General features: G+C 34.4%; 1 protein-coding gene across 2 annotated transcripts in view; it reads right to left on the reverse strand.

Annotated features, from left to right (window-relative positions):
• NMRK1 (nicotinamide riboside kinase 1) overlaps nucleotides 1-19,090 on the reverse strand; it is a 31,964-nt gene that overhangs the window by 9,641 nt on the left and 3,233 nt on the right. The window contains exons 2-7 of one of the 2 annotated variants that reach the window (XM_051998564.1): nucleotides 15,618-15,669; nucleotides 14,753-14,808; nucleotides 8,702-8,792; nucleotides 8,321-8,369; nucleotides 3,145-3,292; nucleotides 3,000-3,044 (exon numbers count right to left, since the gene is read on the reverse strand). In XM_051998564.1, coding sequence (XP_051854524.1) covers nucleotides 3,000-3,044; nucleotides 3,145-3,292; nucleotides 8,321-8,369; nucleotides 8,702-8,792; nucleotides 14,753-14,781 — 362 coding nt within the window. In that variant the 5' untranslated portion in view covers nucleotides 14,782-14,808; nucleotides 15,618-15,669. Of the gene's footprint in view, nucleotides 1-2,999; nucleotides 3,072-3,144; nucleotides 3,293-8,320; nucleotides 8,370-8,701; nucleotides 8,793-14,752; nucleotides 14,809-15,617; nucleotides 15,670-19,090 lie in introns of both variants that reach the window. The other variant, XM_051998558.1, reaches the window with a different exon arrangement.

A 19,090-nucleotide genomic window follows, 5' to 3' on the forward strand; every position in this document is an offset into this window, starting at 1 on the left:
TCATAAAGTAAGACTTGGGGTAGAACAGTGGTATAAACACCTCCAGACTAGCTCCACTGAAACAGTAAGCAGAGAGTCCTGAGGATAGTTGGCTTGGAAGGTAGCCTCAGCCTGAACCATAAAACTTTTACCTCTGGGAAAATGTGAGGAATGGGGTGGAGGGGGGTGGGGAGGTCTGAATCTGGGAAGAATGAGAAAACTTCTCCTGATAAGCAATGCCAGGCCTCCCTGTGCTGCTTAGATTCAGTCCTGGGTGAGATGGAACCAACAGCTCTGATAAGTGCAGAAGCAGCAAGGCAGGAAGCTGCTTGCTGTGAGCACTTACAGGAGGACAAAGTTGGTTTTGGGGTCCAGACTAGAGGAGATAACTGAAGGAGGATGTAAAAGGCAGAGGTGCAATTCCCCCACTCCAAGACTACAGGTGATTATACTAACAAGCTCATTAAACAAAAAAGAAAAAATGAGCAGGCAAAAGAGAAAGAACCCATTTATAGGAAAGTACTATGGGAATAGGAAGACCTGAAGTTACTCTTCAAGGATACTGAAGTAAAAAAAAGTTTCTTCTATCCCAAAGTATAATGTTAAATGATTACCTGCCCAAAAAATAATTCATAGAGGAACTAAAAAAAACCTTTAAAATTAAATGAGAGAGATTAAGGAAAAAAATTTTATTAGAAAAGGAGATTGAGGCGTAGGGAAGAAAATGACAGAAAATTAGAATTGGACAAGGGGAAGCCAATGAAGTTTTAAGAGATCAAGAAATAATAAAACTAAATATCAAGAATGAAAAAACAGAAGAGAATGTGAAATATCTCATAAGAAAAACAACAGATCTAAAAAGAAAGCTTAAGAATTGGAGTATTTGAAAGTTATAACCAAAAAAAGAACCTTGATATAATAATATAAGAAATAATTAAAGAAAATTGTCCTGAAGTGATAGAATAGGAGGGGAAATTGAAATAAAAAAAAATCCACTGATCACTACCTGAAAGAGATTGTACTAGGAAAACATATAGGAACATTACTGCTAAACTGCCAAATCAAAGAAAAAATTTTACAAACAACAACAGCAAAACAACTCAAATATTCTGGAGTTAGAATTAGAATCACACAAGATCCATCAGCAGCTACAATAGAAGATTGTAGATCCTGGAATCCTCTAAAATGATAATCAAAAGCTCTAAGATTGTGGCTAAAACTATTATATTCATCAAAATTAAGAATAATATTGAATGGGGAAAAAAAGAACATTCAATATGAACTGTCAGATTTTCAGGATTTTCTTTCAAATAAACTGAACTGAATCAAAAATTTGAAATATAAGAATCAATATCAAAGACTAATTTTTAGGAACTCAATAAAGACAAAATGTTTCATGTTTTTTTTATGTGGAAATATAAACTATATATAATTGGGCAGCTCAAAAGAAGATTGGGATAGAACTGAGTATAGTGTGAAAAAGCAAACTCATATAGGAAAAGGTAAAAACAGTAATTATCATATATGAATAAGGTGCAAGAGCAAAAAGAGATATAGATGAATTAGATGGGGGAGGAGGGTTGGTAGTTCTGACATTCTACTCACATTGGGAATAGGTTAAAGAGGGAAGAACGTGAACATACACATGTGCACACACAAATATATTTACTTAGAAAAATATAATACCCATTAAAATCTATTAAATAAGAGGGGGAGGGAACAGGATAAAGTAGAATATAGAAGGGTGTATAGATCAATAGAGAATAGGTTTATACATTAATAAGAAATGGATAAACAGGGAGGGAAAGAGTAGGGGGAGAGAATTCAGAAAGGATCCTTGGGGGAGTGATAGGTGGGAGGTTAAGTAATAGCAAGGCAAGTTAGGAGGTAGTAGTAAAGTTAAAGTTATCAGGAAGGGAAATAAGAGATAATGCATATGTAAGTGTATGTATATGTGTGTGTATGTTTACATAAATGTATCTGTGCTTAACTGTAACCTGCTTGGGGAAGACGGAAGTAAAGAAAAGGGAAAGAAAAAAGAATAACATAAAAAGTGCACAGTAAACAACAAAAGAAATACAAAGAAACAAAAATGGACAGTTCTGAATACAATGTGTTCTATTATTACATCTGCTCTCTTGAAAAGAAAATTTGTTACATATTTTGAATTCTCTCTTAGGCTGTGAACATGACAATTTTTTTTTCCATTTTCTATTTAAGTTTTAAATTAAAAAAACAATGATGTGGTAGAAGATGGGGACTCAGGAGGGAACATTAGAGAAATCCAGTTTTAGGGAAACTAAGTATCACCAAAGTCAAAGCAGAATGATCTTAAACTATGTGATTCAAAGATTTCTGTCAGATAGGTGCTGGCACCAGCTGCAATTGACTCCTACTGACAGAGCATTTGCACCATGGTAATTAACAAGTGATATCATGATTTATATATGATTTATTTATTTATTTGCTTGTTTGTTTATTTGTTAATTTATTTAAATTAGGGTGTCATTTATTTATTTACTTTATTCATTTACTGAAGCATCTAGATTTAAGGAAGTGACAGAGAAAATAATAATAACACAAATGAAATTTAAAAGTATATTGGGCATCCTTTTATTTCTCCCTGGAGAACCAGTTGTTAAGCATTTATCAGTATATCAACATTTCTGATTTCAACATATTATAGCTACAAATTTTAGGTCTACAGCCTAAAGAATAAGAAAGAAAAAGTTTTTGCAGGGGTCCCTGAATGAACATTATTTTAAATTCAGCATTGTTAATGAATAGACAGTAGAAATCAAAACAAACTAACCTAACCAAAACCTTTCTCTCTTTAGAGCCAAAAGCTAAGATTTCTCTGTATCATAAATAGTGACATATATAACAAGTACCTTCAAGTAAAGACTTGAAAGAGGTGACTGAAAAATACTAATTGATGATCAAGTATTTTTACACACCCACCCACATCCACCCACCCACCAACCCACACACAATGCAGAGAATGTAATTTTAAATCTTACCTTCTTCTTCGTTTGCACTCTTCATATGGAATGGTCAAAAAATAGCTTTTATTCCATACAGTATCAAGAGGCCTAAGATGAAAACATATTTAGTTCTCAAGTTTTATTTGTCTATTTGGAATCAATAGTAGGATGATATGCTTACTTATAATTATACAGAAGGAAACCTTCAATGATTAAAATAGGGATTTCCTCAGCACTTTCCAAGTCGTCTGTTTCTAGGGAATTTGGGGGGTTTTTTATCCAGGAGTAGACAGCAGACATCAGTGTTTCCATATTGAGAGCTTCAAGTTCTAAAAATATAAAATATAAGAGTGATGATGAATTCCTGGGGCTTTTTAAGTATCACAAAAATAACATCATTTTATTTGCCCTTTAAAAAATGAGTATCAGCTCAGCTAGGTGGTGCAATGGATAGAGCACCAGCCCTGAAGTCAGGAGGACCTAAGTTCAGATCTGACCTCAGACACTTAATACTTCCTGGCTGTGTGACCCTGAGCAAGACACTTAACCCCAGTTGTCTCAGCAAAAAAAAAAAAAAAAAAAAAAAGAATATAATCAAACAATTTAAGCGCCACATTTGGAATTTTAGTATCTTTTGTGAGGAATGGATTTTGCAAGTCTATATTTGTACAAAGAAAATGTATCTAGAATCTATAAAGTTGAAAGGTAGAATTTAAATATGCAACATTTTGAAAGAAAACATTTATAAACAATAGTATAACTCAGACAATAATTTGTACAATCCTAGTAAAACTTCACCCATTAGATAAAATGCATTATTGCCCAAAAACTAGAAAAAATGAGTCTTTGTTCTACAAAACAAAACTAAAAATGAAGCATGGGGGAGGGAAGGAAAGAAAGGAAAATAGTTTTTTCCCAGTTGGTTCTAGAATAAATTACTTGTAATATTAGTGAAAACTTTGGAAATAAGTCACTTAATTCAACTTTGTAAAAAGCAAATCAAAAACTATGTTATTAGAAATTTCAATGTCAACTATTGAAACTAATTTTTTCTAGCTTCATTAAAATAATAATGATAAATGTCAAAAAGCTGAAATTTGAAGCTAAATCCTTTGACACCAATTTGTATATATATATTTTTCCCTTTGCCACACTTCCTCTAAAAGCATGTGAGGTCATCTTTATCTGAAACAACTGAATTTATAAAGAGGAAAAGGAATTCTTTGCCATTTTTAAAAAATAAGTTTTTATTGATATTATTTGCTTTTTTTTTTTTTAAATCAAAATTTCTCCTAATGTCCTTCCCCTCCTAGCCAGCCAACCCCTCTTTTACTCTTTTGAGTATAAAGTAATCCAGGTCCCACTTTTGTTCAGGAACCATTGAGATCTGCCTTCAAAACTGTGAGAAGGGATCAGGTTCACACTGGGAACAAAGTAAAAACTCAAGGCTGAAAAAAAAGTTAAATGACCTGTTCAGGATCACACAGCTAGTCAGCATCAAGGCAGAGTTTAAATTCAGGTATTTCAAATCCAGAGCTTTAACATCAATACTTTATATAAGTTCCCTGAATTGATATTGTGTATATGGATACAGAGGTGACTTCAGAGTTAGGAAAACTTGAGTTCAAGTCCTGTTTCTGGTAACAAACTGGCTGTATGGTACTTATCCCCTAGGTGCTCCAGGCAGTACTATAGTTCTATAGTAAAGGAGGTGCCAACTTCCAATAAAGAAAATTCAAATGAATTCCAATGAGGGAATTTCCTCCCTGGGAGTTTCTCATATCAATGAAATTATCATTCTAGTTAAAAAAAATAAAAATTTCCAATGAAGGTAAGTGAGGAAGGAATCTGTTGCACAAAACCACTGAAGCTTAGGGACAACGCACCCTTCACCTTGCAAACAGAGCCCTACTTTAACAAAGAATTAAAAGTTGAGTAATAGGCTGGAAAATGAATAAACAACAGAAAAGTTTTCTAATCATAGAAAGTTACTATGATGACAAGGAAGATCAAAACACACACTTGAAGAAGATAACAAAGTCAAAGCTCCTGTATCCAAAGTCTCCAAGAAACTAAGAATTGGTCTCGAGCTACAGAAGCTTAAAAAGAATTATGAAAATTTAAGTAAGAGAGACCGAGAAAAAATTAGGAAAAGAATTGAGAATAGTGCAAAAGGAAATACAAAAAGCTAATGAGGAGAATGCCTTAAAAAGCTAAATGGGAAAGGAGGTACAAAAACTCATTGAGGAAAATAATTCCTTAAAAATTAGAATTGAGTAAATGGAAGCTAAATGACTTTGTGAGAAATCAACATACAATAAAGCAAAACAAAGAAACAAACAAAAATGGGGGCAGCTAGGTAGTGTAGTGAATAGAGCACCATCCCTGAAGTCAGGAGGACCTCAGTTCAAATCTGACCTCAGACACATTTCCTAACTGTGTGACCCTGGGCAAGTTGCTTAACCCCAATTGCCTCAAAAAAAAAAAAAAAAAAAGAAAAAATGTGAAGTATTTCATTGGAAAAACAATTGATCTGGAAAATAGATCTAGGAGACATCATTTAGAAATTATTAGTCTACCTGAAAGTCATGATCAATTTCAAACAAAGGAATCTGGACATCATCTTTCAAGAAATTATCAAGGAAAACTGTCTTGATATTCTAGAACTAGAGGATAAAAATAGAAATTAAAAGGATCTACTTATCACCTCCTGAAAGAGATCCCTAATATTATAGTCAAATTCCAGAACTCCCAGGTCAAGGAGAAAATACTACAAGCATCCAGAAGGTGAGTCATGTTGATATGCATTATAAATAAGGGGATTGATAAAGTTTGCCTTTCATGTGGGCTTGTGCTAGCATTAGGAGGATGGGCAAAGGGTTCACTATGCTTCATTTCCTTATGACAAATAACTCTTTGGTTGCTGGGTCACTAACCCACATTGTTCATCATAACACCCAATAACTCAAAGCTTATGACTGTAGCTAATGTTTTCAATTTTAAAACGTATTTTTTGCATTGTTGATGGAGTTGTGAAATGATCCAACCATTCTGGAGAGCAATTTGGAACTATGTCCAAATGACTATCAAATTGTGCATATCCTTTGATCCAGCAGTGTCTCGAAAAGAGATCATAAAAAAAGGAAAGGGACTCACATGTGTGAAAATGTTTGTGGCAGTCCTTTTTGTAGTGGCAAGAAACTGGAAACTGAGTGAATATCCATCAGTTGGAGAATGGCTGAATAAGTTATGGTATATTAATGTAATAGAATATTATTGTTCTGTAAGAAATGATGAGCAAGCTGATTTCAGAAAATCCTGGAAAAACTTACATGAACTGATGAAAAGTAAAGTAAGCAGAATCAAGAAAACATTGTACACAGCAACAAGATTATGTGATGATCAACTGTGATGGACTTGACTTATTTCAATAATGAGGTGATTCGAGGCAATGGTAATAGACTTGTGATGGAAAGTGACATCCACACACAGAGAGAGAACTATGGAGATGGAATGTGGATCAGAATACACTATTTTCAACTTTTGTTTGATTGTTTTTTTCCTTTCTCATGTTTTTTCCCCTTTTGATCTGATTTTTCTTGTGCAGCATGATGAATATGGAAATAAGTTTAGAGTAACTGCACATATTAAACCTGTATCAGATTGCTAGATTTCTAGAATTGTAATCAAGAAAACCTGAGTTCAAATCCTACTTCATTCACTTACTAGCTATATGATCCTAGGCAATTTGCTTAATTCCTAACTTTTTACTTGCCTAGTTTCCTCATCTGTAAAATGGGGATTGAGTGGCTAGATGGTAATAATGGATAGAGCAATGAGCCTGGAGTCAGGAAAATTTGAGTTCAAATCTTACCTCAGACACTTACTAGCTCCGTGACTAAACCCTGATTGTATCAATTACTTCATCTATAAAGTGATTTGGAGAAGGAAATGGCAAATCACTCCAATATCTTTGCCAAGAAAACCCTAAATGAGATCATAAAGACTCAGGTCACTCAGACACTGCTGAAATGAATCAATAACAACAACTAAATCGGGATAATAACAGCATTGATCTTATAAGGTTGTTGTGAAGATCAAGTGAAATATAATATATAAATGCTTTGAAAATTTTAAAGCTCTATGTAACTGATAGCTATTATTATTGTCTAGATTAAAAATTAAAGTTAGAAATATTATTGCTAATGTTAAACATTTAAAAAATACTACTAAACTTAAGAATTTGCTGTTCAAAGAAATGGAAAATAAGGAGATGCCCATCATTTGGGGAATGACTGAACAAATTGTGGTATATGAAAATAATGGATATTAATCATTCTATAAAAAATGATGAACAAGCTGATTTTTGAAAGGCCTAGAAAGATTTACAGGAATTCATGCTGAGTGAAAGAAGCAGAACCAGAAATACATTATACATAATACCAAGAAGCGATGATCAACTAGGAAAGGCTTGGTTCTTCTCAGTAGTTTAGGGTTCCAAAGCAATCCCAATAGACTTTGGACAGAAAATGCCATCTATATCCAGAAAAAGAACTAAGAAGACTGAATGTAAATCAAAATGTGCTATGTTAACTTCTTTTATTTGTGTATGTGTGTTTTTTTTAATCTCTTCCATGGTTTTTCACTTTTGCTCCGATTTTTCTCTCCCAACATGATTCATAAAGCAGTATGTATTAAAAATAAATAAATTTATTAGAAAAAAGTTTACTACTAATTTCTGATATTCTGTCTATATGTATATACAGATATACACATATACATAAACACAAGTCCCTTTATAATGAGAAAATGTCCTATTAACACATCCTAAAGCCTAGGATCTTTCTGATATAATATTTAAAATTCTTTATCGTCAAGATAATGTCAGCTTCCCTAAATGAGTGTGAAATCTGTCTCTAAGAACCATGGACAATACTTTTCAGGAAGCTGAGAGAAAATGACTCGGCTGTCTATGGATCAGGAAAGCAGCAGGTAGAATGTTCTGCCCCAGGCTAAGTCTACAGGAGAATAACATTATAGCACACTCCCATTTCCAACAACTTTAGAAAAGGGAAACTAAAGAATTTAGCCCAGCCAGAGAAAAGGATAATTTAATATGAGAGAACATTTGTAATTTCATTATAGTTTTCAAAATTCAAATTTCACATGCAAAACTGGAGAAGATTTAATTATTAAAATGGCTCAGCATGATTAAATGTGTACTGATTTAAGAGACATATTTAAACAAATTTTAAGATTCATTTACTGTTCTAAAGAGGCCCTTTTATTATTAAAAAAAAAAAAGAAAATGAACATTAGTGCATAATATTTATAAGTGTTATTACTGATTAGCTTACCATCATACTGCAGAAATCCATTCTCATCAATCTTGATCTCAGACTCTGGCTGGAATAAAATGAACTCATGTTCATATTCATATATTAGAAGAAATATTAAATGTAGTAGAAATGATAAAAATTTAAAAATAAAAAGCATCATCATTAGTGAATGATTCTGGTGATGACTTGAAAATATAACGAACTGATGAATTAAAAACAAAAAGCAACCCAATAGAAATGACTAATTCATAGTGTCACCTAGTGGACAATTTGCTAAATGACCTGAATCTATCTACCACAACGGGCACAATGTTTAGCAATTACTCTTAGAATCTGACAAATACTTGAATTAAGAAGCACCTTCCCCTCAGTGAAGTTTCTAGGAAGTTTTAAAGATACCTTAAAATAATCATCCTGTGAGATCACGCTGCAATTTGGGAGCTGGTTTTGGAGTTTTTTGGCCAGGGTTGTCTTCCCACCATTTGTTACACTGTACCAAAAAATTCGAAAAAAAAAAAAAATCCACAGCAACAACAGATATTTTTGTAGCACTTTATATAATCACAGCATTATTATCCTCATTCTACAAATGAGAAAACTGAGGGTAAAGATGGTTAAACGATTTGCTCATATTCATATGTCTACTAGGTATCTACAATAGAATTAGACCTCAGGTCATATTAACTTTAAGTATGGCACTCTTGCCTTCATGTCATGACAGCCTTAAAATGATACATACACACAAGCAAATAACAACAAATTTATTCAACAACACAATGGCTGCTATCTAAGAACATACAACAAGGGGTATTTGTAGCCTGATACTATTCTAATAAAAATAACTAGATAGATTAGAAGAAAATGACCATCTATAGTGGAAATGGCAAAAAAAAAAAAAAAAAAGTTAAATATGGGTTAAGTACAAAGCTATCTAGCTTAGTATAAATGACCTACTACTGTTAATATTTTTGTTCCTTTTTCATTTTCAAAGGAGACCAATGACATCATACTTGTTTGTGAACTGGATTTAAGTGAGGGAAAGTTACACAGTTATCAGCCTCATTCTTTCTTCAAGTCATCAAAGTTCAGTGGCAAGACAAAAATCACTACTGGCAATTGTCTAGGATTCAGTCGCTTTTTCAGTGTCTGATTAAACCTTAAGGACCCTATAGCTCCTGCTTCAGCCTGCCTTTATAGCTGTCAAAACAAACTGTTCTCATCTGTCCAATTTGGGCGCATACTCCTCTACTTCACCAATGGGGTTGAAGCCTATCAGTTAGCCTTAATCTAGTTCAGTCTGTCTGCAAAGGTTACCTTCTATTCACTCTCTATGTATTTTGTTCATATTGCCTCTCCATTAGAATGTGAGCTCTTTGGGCTCAGGGATTGTTTTTGCCCTTCTTTGTGTCTCTAGTGTTTAGCACAGCACCACAACTCTTTAAAAAATGTTTTTTGACTTGACTGATTGCTGCCAAGCATTAAACATTTCTTCTGAAATCTTCCTGACTGCTCTTATTTCTGCTTATGCTCCTATGAATAACTGATCAACTGGCATTTTCCCTGTATTCTGGTTTGCAAATAGTTCCCCTACTCTTTAATTTCAGAGTTGATTTCTGCCAAGGTAAAAACACTCTCCCTTGCGATCCCTCATCCCTGTCTGAATCGGTCCTATTCTTACCCACAGTCCTCAGTTATTTCTTGTGACTTCCACTCTATCATTCAGCTCCTCTACATACCATATCTCCCTATCAAATTCTTCATCTTCTTGTGTTCATGAAAACCATCGTTTCTTAGAATGAGACTTCATCCCAAGGCATCCTCTTTAATCTGAGCTGCTCCTCTGATTCCCCCTAAAACATTGGTCCACAAAAGGAGGTACTGGAATACTCCATCACTAATTCATCCTTTCTCAACCACCATCACTTGATGATGTCTCCTTCTTTAAATTCATTCCATCTGTCTCTATCACCCTTTTCATATCCTAGTTATCATATACTGGTCCTTTGGTCACTTTGGCTTCTTTCTCTAGGATTTTACTACCTAGTTCAGTCTTCTTTACCTCAACTCCTGATCTCATTCTTTAGAACATTCAACTTGATATCACCTTGAACATTCTGGACTCCCAATTCATCAACTTCCTCAATTCCTATGACCTCCATCTAAACTCTTCCCTAGTTACCAATTAAAAATGTCACATAGTAGACCTAACCAAACCATGCCATTTCTATGTCCTTGAATTCTAAAGCTTTCAATATTTATAACATACAGTCCTTCATTTTATTTTTTCTGTCTTACTCCTAAACCAAGATCTAAACCATTATCTTTTGATAATTTTGATAACTTTGAGTTCCAGTTGTTTTTTCCATAGATGTTTTCCCAATCTATCATCCCTACTTTGGGTCTTACTTTTAGTACCTTTCAGTCTTTTTTTTTTTTTTTTTTGGTACTTTCACTGTTCATACTCTGAAAATGTTTAACCCAGGATCACCCCCTGTCCTGAACTGCTGCATACTGTTGAATGAATTGTGTCCACATAGATTCATATTACCCAATCTCAACTGGGCTCAACCACGATCCTTTTATTCTTTTCTGATGAATTCCCTATCACATTTTCTATAGTGGCTCTTCAATATCTAGTCCTCTCTACCTTTCCTCTACCTCTCAGCTAATGACTTTGCCTCCTACCTTGATCAACAAACGAGTTATCCACTCACTACAAGTTCCTCATTTCTTTTACTTTAACTTTCAGAACTCAAAACATGCTTTTTCCTTCTCTCTGTCTGAGGAAGTAGACCTTCTTCTTGCCAAAATTTGCCATTCTACCAGTGCCCTTGGGGCCCAAACTTTCCTATCTCTTTCAGGAACTTCCTTTCATCAATCACCCAATATTCTTTCTCTTTTTCTCTGTTGCTCCAGCCTTGTTTCTCTCTCTCTCTCTCTCTCTCTCTCTCTCTCTCTCTCTCTCTCTCTCTCTCTCTCTCTCTCTCTCTCATCTTCCTAGTCTAATGACTCCTTCCCAGGTAATTACAAACTTGCATCTCCGCCACTCTTAAAAGGAATCAAACTTCACTTGAATCTGCAACTCTCTCAAATTATCATCCTTTTTCTACTTCATTTTGATTGATAAACTTTAAGAGAAAATCATCTATATTTCCCTTTTCCATTTCTTCAATTCTCACAGGCATCCCTTCTTGGCCACTTATTTTTGTACCAACCTAATCCAGTACACTATCGCCACACACAATAAACATTGATTAAGCCCTAGTATGTGCTGGGCATTGTGCTAAATGCTAGAGACATAAAAAAGATAAAAGGTAGACCCTGCTCTTAATCTAATGTTCACCTGAACTGTTAAAATAGCCATATTATTATTCTCCCTTCCATCAGCTTTCCCCTATTTCAATTCATCCTTCACAAAACAGATTACATTGGATATAATCCAAAATGTATGGGTTTGAACATGTAAGTGCCTTCCTAAAAATATTTCAGTTATTCTCTTTTTCCTCTAGGATAAAATATAAATTCCTGACTATGGAACTGAAATCTCTTTACACACCAGGTTCAATCTATATTTTAGCCTTATTTCAAAATTCCTTTTATGCATCTTTTTTCTATCCAAACTGGGTTCAGTTTTTCCCAAATGTAACATTTCATCTTCTGTCTTTGTGCTTTCTGATGGACTAGAATGTATTTGCTCCCTAGCATTCTCTCCTGGAAACCTTATCTCTCCTTAAGGTTCAACTCAAATGTCAATTCCTGCTTTGCCTATCTTATCTTTCTGTTCCCAGTGTTTTCTCCCTCAAATTACCTGGTATCACATGTATCTGTGTAAAGAATCATATGTAAGGGGCAGCTAGATGGCATAGGGGATAGAGCACCAGCCCTGAAGTCAAGGAAAGACCCGAGTTCAAATCTGACTTCACACACTTACTACTTCCTAGCTATGTGACCCTGGGTAAGTCACTTAACCCTAATTGTCTCAGCAAAAAAATAAAAATAAAAACTATGTAAGCTCATTGAGGGCACTGAAAAGGTTACATTTTTGTCTCTCTGTGTCCAGGGTCCAACATAGTGCCTTTCACATAATAGCTACTCAATAGCTATTTGTGGAATTCCGTGGATGAACTGAGATGTCATTTAAGGGGAAAATTAATATTTTGACAATTAAATGATGATGGTGAACACTTAGGATAAAGAACATGACAGGAACAAAGGTGATAAGGGTGCAACATAGTATACCTATATATAAAAAGAATAGCGGGAGAAAAAAATAGGATGTTAGATTAAGGTCAGATTACAAAAGGCCTAAATGTCAAACATAGAAACAGAAAATGGAAGTCACTGAATGTTTTCAAATACAATCAGGAAATATGTTTGAAAGATTAATCTGGCAATTTGCTTGTATAGGGAATTAGAGGGAATAAGGACTGGAAACATGGAGACTAGGTAAAAGACTAATACAACAATCCAATTTGGAGATGATAAAGCACCTGAGCTAGAAAAGTGATAATGGAATGGAAAGGGCAAATAAGTATGAGAAACACTGCAAAGGTAGAATAGTCCAACCACGATCATTAATTGGATGTTTAGAGAAAAGCAAGAGTTCAAAGATGTTTCAGACGTTAAATTCACTTTCCACTGATTGTATGCTATAAAAAAATCAACAAAAATATCTTTTAAAGAAAAACACAGTTGCTTAGACTTTCATTTAGCAATTAACACAAACGTTGAATACATACTGGGAAAAGAAATATGTAAATAAAAAATAAAAATTAATAAAATTTGTTTATAAGCTGGAGTGGTTGGTTGCTGATTTGCACACTTGTCTATTTTTGTGAAGAAGAAATCCACTGAAGTAAGAGGAGGCTGGTGGAAGGGAAGATAATAATACGTCTATTTTAACAGTTGAACATTAGATTGCAAACTCTTTAAAGGCAGGGTCTATTTGTCTTTTTTATGTCTCCAGAACTTGTGTCTGACACATACTAAGACTTAATAAATGTTTATTGATTATGGCAATGGTACCATGAACTAGATTGGTGATCAAAGAAGAACTGAAATTGTTTTTAGAATCATTGTACATCTCTTTAAAGCTGGAAGAATATGAAAAATCACCATGAATTGAGAAAATTGCTAATTGTTCAGAATATCACTTCTAGAACTAGATTTTTAAAAACTCTTCCAAAGTCTCCCTTCTATACCCTTTTAGCTGCTGTGATCTGCCTTCTCACTGCTATTTTTAGTCATCTAATCCCTTATGCTTCAGATGCTCTACCTTTCTATGTGGCTTCTAGGAGCTCCACAATTTTGTGTGTTCTAATTGAAACTATTTCTAGCCATAAAAAAGATGCTCCAAGTCATTATTAATCAGAAAAATGAAAATTGAGACAACTCTGAGATACCACTACACACCTCTCAGATTGGCTAAGATGACAGGAAAAGATAATGCTGAATGTTGGAGGGGATGTGGGAAAACTGGGACACTGATACATTGTTGGTGGAATTGTGAATACATCCAGCCACTCTGGAGAGCAATTTGGAACTATGCTCAGAAAGTTATCAAACTGTACATATCCTTTGATTCAGCAGTGTTACTACTGGGCTTGTATTCCAAAGAGATCTTAAAGAAAGGAAAGGGACCTGTATGTGCCAAAATGTTTGTAGCAGCCCTGTTTGTAGTGGCAAGAAACTGGAAACTGAATGGATGCCCATCAATTGGAGAAGGCTGAACAAATTTTCATATATGAATGTTATGGAAGTTTATTGTTCTGTAAGAAATGACCAACAGGAAGATTTAAGAAAGGCCTGGAGAGACTTACATGAACTGTTGCTAAGTGAAATAAGATCATTATATACTTCAACAACAATACTATATGATGATCAATTCTGATAGACATGGCTCTCTTCAACAATGAGATGAACCAAACCAGTTCCATTTATTCAATAATAAATGGAACCAGCTACACCCAGTGAAAGAACTCTGGGAAACTCTGGGAAATGAGTGTGAACCACTACATAGCATTTCCAATCCCTCTGTTTTTGTCCGTTTACATTTTTGATTTCCTTCTCAGGTTAATAATTTCACCTAATTTCAAAGTCCATTTCTTCTTGTGCAGCAAAATAATTATATGGATACGTATACATATATTGTACTTAATATATACTTTAACATATTTAACATATATTGGTCTACCTGCCATCTGGGGGAAGGTGGGAGGAAGGAGAGGAAAAGTTGGTTTTGCAAGGGTCAATGCTGAAAAATTACCCATGCATATATCTTGTAAATAAAAAGCTATTAAAAAAAATGTTGCGTGTTCTATTCAAGGCCCACCCTTCCTGGACTGTGCTCTTGTCCTCAAAAATCATTCCTCTTTCCCCACCTCCACAACACCTGTGAAAACTATTCTCTCAGCTAGCTGTTCAGAGGAAAGCAATCTGATAGCTACTTACCCACTAATTCCAACGACAAATGCTTTCATAGTGTGCTTCCAAATTATTTCCAAGTTCTAAAATTAAAAAAAAAATACATTGATAAAGGAGAATTTCACAGAAATAAAAGTCACAAGATAAAATGCTCTAAATTTATATTACTCATGTAAGGATTTTCAAACTTATTGATTACTCAGTGACATCTAAAAATAGATTGTCATCTTTGATATACTTCAGTGCTGTGGGCTAACAACTAATGGGCATTAAGGCAATTCAAATTAACCAATTCAGTAAATCATTTATGTAATTCACTTATTAATTTTAAAAATTCTCATGATGTATGCAGGGCTCAAAACAAATGATTTTTAAAAAAAATATCCAGGCCACTTTTTTTCTCTTATCAAAGACAGTTGAGGGTTGCTATGATTTAAGCACATTTTTTGGTTTGTTTTTTGAGATTGGAAATCTGGAGGCTGGGAGAATGATGGCTAATCACAGGTTCAAAATCAATTCCTATCAGTAGGGAAGATAATGCTGACTCTTTTTCTATCTGGGCCAGTTTGCCTTTCCTTGGGCAACTTCAGTTACCCTAGCTTTAGCACATTAGTGTGGAATTTATTGCAGACACTTGATTGATTTAGACCACTACAGCTTAGACCTCTGGAGATCAGCCTCACTGGTAGCAAGAGATTACATATGTGCCATCGTGCTCACCTGGAATTCAGTTCTTTCAGGAAACCAGTCTAACCTGGCCAATTTATTCAACCAAGTAACTACTGTACTAGGTGGAAGAATGTTCGGAGATTATTCCTTCTTTTTCTACAGCCTGATTCCCCCCATAATATGGTTATTGCTGTCAATCAGCAAGTATATAGTAAGTACTTACAGGATATGCCAGTCGGGCACAATGCTAAGAGCCAAGTCCCTCCTCAAAGTACCTTATTTTATGGGAGAGAAAACAGACAAATAGTTATGTCCATAAAATAGATCTAAGGTAATCTTAGAGGGAAGATACTAGCAGGGTGGAAACTATGATTTGAGCTTCATCTTAAAGGAAATTAGGAGTTGGAGGTGAGATAGAGAATTATAGGCAAAGAGAATGAGAAAAATGGAGAAGTTGTGCAGGTCTTAAGTGCCAAAAGACTTTATACTTGGTTCTTTCTTCAGCTCTACCTCTTAGAATCTGCAGCTTCATTTAAATATTAATTTAGGGACCACCTTCAATGGAAAGCCCTTTCTGATTCCCCAGGTGGAAGAGACCTTTCATTTTTCAAATGATTTTGTTTTAATTCATCTGAGTTGTATCCTTTAGGGACAAGGGATACATCATGTTTTACTGTTGTATCCCTCATGTTTTGTACATAAGATGTTTAATAATGCTTATTGAATTAGAATCATTTATCTAGTGATTTCAAGTATGTATATATGTATGTAAAATTTTTATTATTAGTGTTCTATTTGTGTATTCTGCATACATGTGTAGAACTGGCCAAACCTATACCTCATAGATGTAAAATATGTTCTGATTTGAGGGGAGCAGGGATGATCTGTCTTATCTGTATACTACTGTCTGTATTCACACCATTAGACTTATTTTTTTGGGTTAAACATTACCATCTTTATAGGATTTTTTTAAAATTCAGATTTCCCGTGAAAGAGTGACAGTGTCCACTAACTTTTTAGTGATTTAATTATTTTCCAGATGCTTTGAGGGAAAAGCCCCCAAAGAACACAAAGGATGGAAAATCAGGAAAAGGGCTAAAGATAAATTTCACCTTCCTAGACTGTCCTAGTATGCAGTTTCAGTCAGAGAAAAGAAATCCAAGAGAATACTAAAAAGCTAGGTTTTCTTTAGTCATCAAAATTTTTGGAAATCTTTATGCCAACTTTTCTGAAGTTATGATTCTTAAATGCTGTTTTTGTTTATTCAATTTCAGGGCCTTCTCAAAGAGTTGTTCTATTGTATGTGCCTATTATACATCATTATGTGCTTATACATATATTAATGTATAAACAAGAATGATAAACATACAACCATACAAGAATCTAAAGGAATTTAATTTTGAGAATTAAATTTTTTAACATTCCTTTAAGATAGCCAGAGATACACTGGGATGCCAAGAACATCCCTGGGAGAAATAAACCATTCACATCTTCCTTGGAAATGGAGACCTGATCTAGGTAATTAGTGTATCATTAGGTCTTAAATACTTTTGATGAGATGGAATTCTAATTAGGAATATCCCCAAATACTCCTCTAATGCCTTAGAGTCTAAGGCATTATTTAGTGTTAAAAGAGCCAGAAAGTCAGAAAGGAAAGAGCTTTTTGAGAGTGGAAAATTGAACCAGGTATGTACTTGTATGCATTAAATAATAATATTAGTAGAAAGAACAAAAAAAAAAAAGTTAAAGAGCTATTCTTACTGTCTTTCTTGGTAGTATCTAACTACCCCATGAGTTCAAAGTTAGCTATACTAAATTTATAGCACCTATGAAAATTGAAGCATTTTGCATACAGCTATTGTTGTTTGTCCTTCATTCTCAAAGATGACCATGGCATTGGGGAGGTGATGCCATGACACGCAAGTGAACTGGATTTAAGTGGGGGACAGCTGAGAAGTGGATGAACTGATGATGATCTTGGAGGAGTTACAGAGAACAGAATCTAGTAACCAATATATTCTTGTCCTGATTTTTATTATTTATATTTTCTTTTATAATTTGTATTTTTGTATAATATTTGTATTATATATTCAGGACACATATATAATACTGGGTAGACAATGTACTCTGATTTGAGAGGATCAGGGACTTCCTTTTGCTGCCCAAATATGGCCCTTATTTGTATTTCACTGCTTATAATCTCATTATTAAAGACTGGTATTTCAGTATTAGAAAAAGGCAAAGGTTGTTTCACTTTTAAGAATCTCTGAACTCAGTCAATAAGTCAATAAATATTAATTAAGCATCTACTATGTACCAGGCGTTTTGCTAAGCACTGGGAATACAAAGAAAGGTAAAAGAATCCCTGAACTCAAGGAACTCACAGCCTAATAAGTGAGACAATTAATTACAAAGTATAGACAGAAAACTGTAAGCTTATGTCCTTAATAATAAGTTCCAACAAAATTTTAGAAAAAAATATTAAATGTATAATTTGTGAACACAGAAACAGCTGCCTTGTAGTGAATCAGTGAAAGAAACAGGGTTTGAATTTTGGCATTATCATCATTTCCTGGTTGTATGATCACGATCAAGTTGTTTAATTTTTCTCTGTACTATATATACATGTGTGTGTATACATATACACACACATACACACATACATATACATGTCACTAAATTTCTATTATATACACACTGGAGGACTGGAAGTAAGACATTCCATCTTTGACCGTCCTCCTGCCTCCTCCACTCCTCCACTAAGATCAAGTCTGGGCCAGACTGTGACAGACACAGACTATGAAAGGAGACAATAAAGACTTTAGACTCTATTCCTGTCCATCTTCATGATGACTATCCTGCTAAGACCAAGGCCTCTCCAGAGGTCCTCCAGAAAGTTAGCCCGAACATTAGATTTAATAAAGGAAAAAAAAAAAAAGATAATAGGATAATTTGCCAGTTCCTTCTCCAGCTCATTTTACAGAGGAGGAAACTGAGGCAAAAATGAGTGACCCATGCCCAGCACTATGGTGCCACCTAACTGTTATATTATTTACTATATTATTAACATATTATATCATATTATATTGTTATATTACATTATGACATGTTATGTAATATTCTATTATAAAACTACTTTGACCTAATCACTGCTTCTGTCACCTGACACTCCATCTCCCAGCAGTGCTTTTGCCCATGCTGCCCCATTTCTAGAACGTTCTCTTTCCTTATCTCTACCTCTCAGTTTTCTTGGCTTCCTTCAAGACCTGGCTCAAACCCCAGTTTATGTTTCAGGCTTTTCCCAGTACTTCCTTCTCTGTGCCTTCTCTGAGATACCTTCCTTCAAGATAACATATGTAAATGGTTATTTTTACTTGGAGATTATTGTCTTCTTGGGGGCAGAGCAGTTTTGGTTTTTCTTTGTATCCCTAGTGATTAGTAAAATGCTGGGCCCATAGCAAGGACTAAATAAATGTTGATTGTCAAAATATCCTTATTTCATTTCTTTTAAACAAAATTATAAGATTTGCTTCAATATTTTGATGGATCAATGATCTTTTTGCTATGGGTGCTCCCTTTATTTGAGGAGATCCCAACCCATCTGCTGCTTGTCATCCTGGAAGACATGTACTTCCATGTCCTTGTCCATGTACTTCCATGAATTCTCCTCAAAGAGAAATACTGAACTTCTGAAAC

This window comes from Antechinus flavipes, chromosome 1, assembly GCF_016432865.1.
Source record: "Antechinus flavipes isolate AdamAnt ecotype Samford, QLD, Australia chromosome 1, AdamAnt_v2, whole genome shotgun sequence".
NCBI lineage: Eukaryota > Metazoa > Chordata > Mammalia > Dasyuromorphia > Dasyuridae > Antechinus > Antechinus flavipes.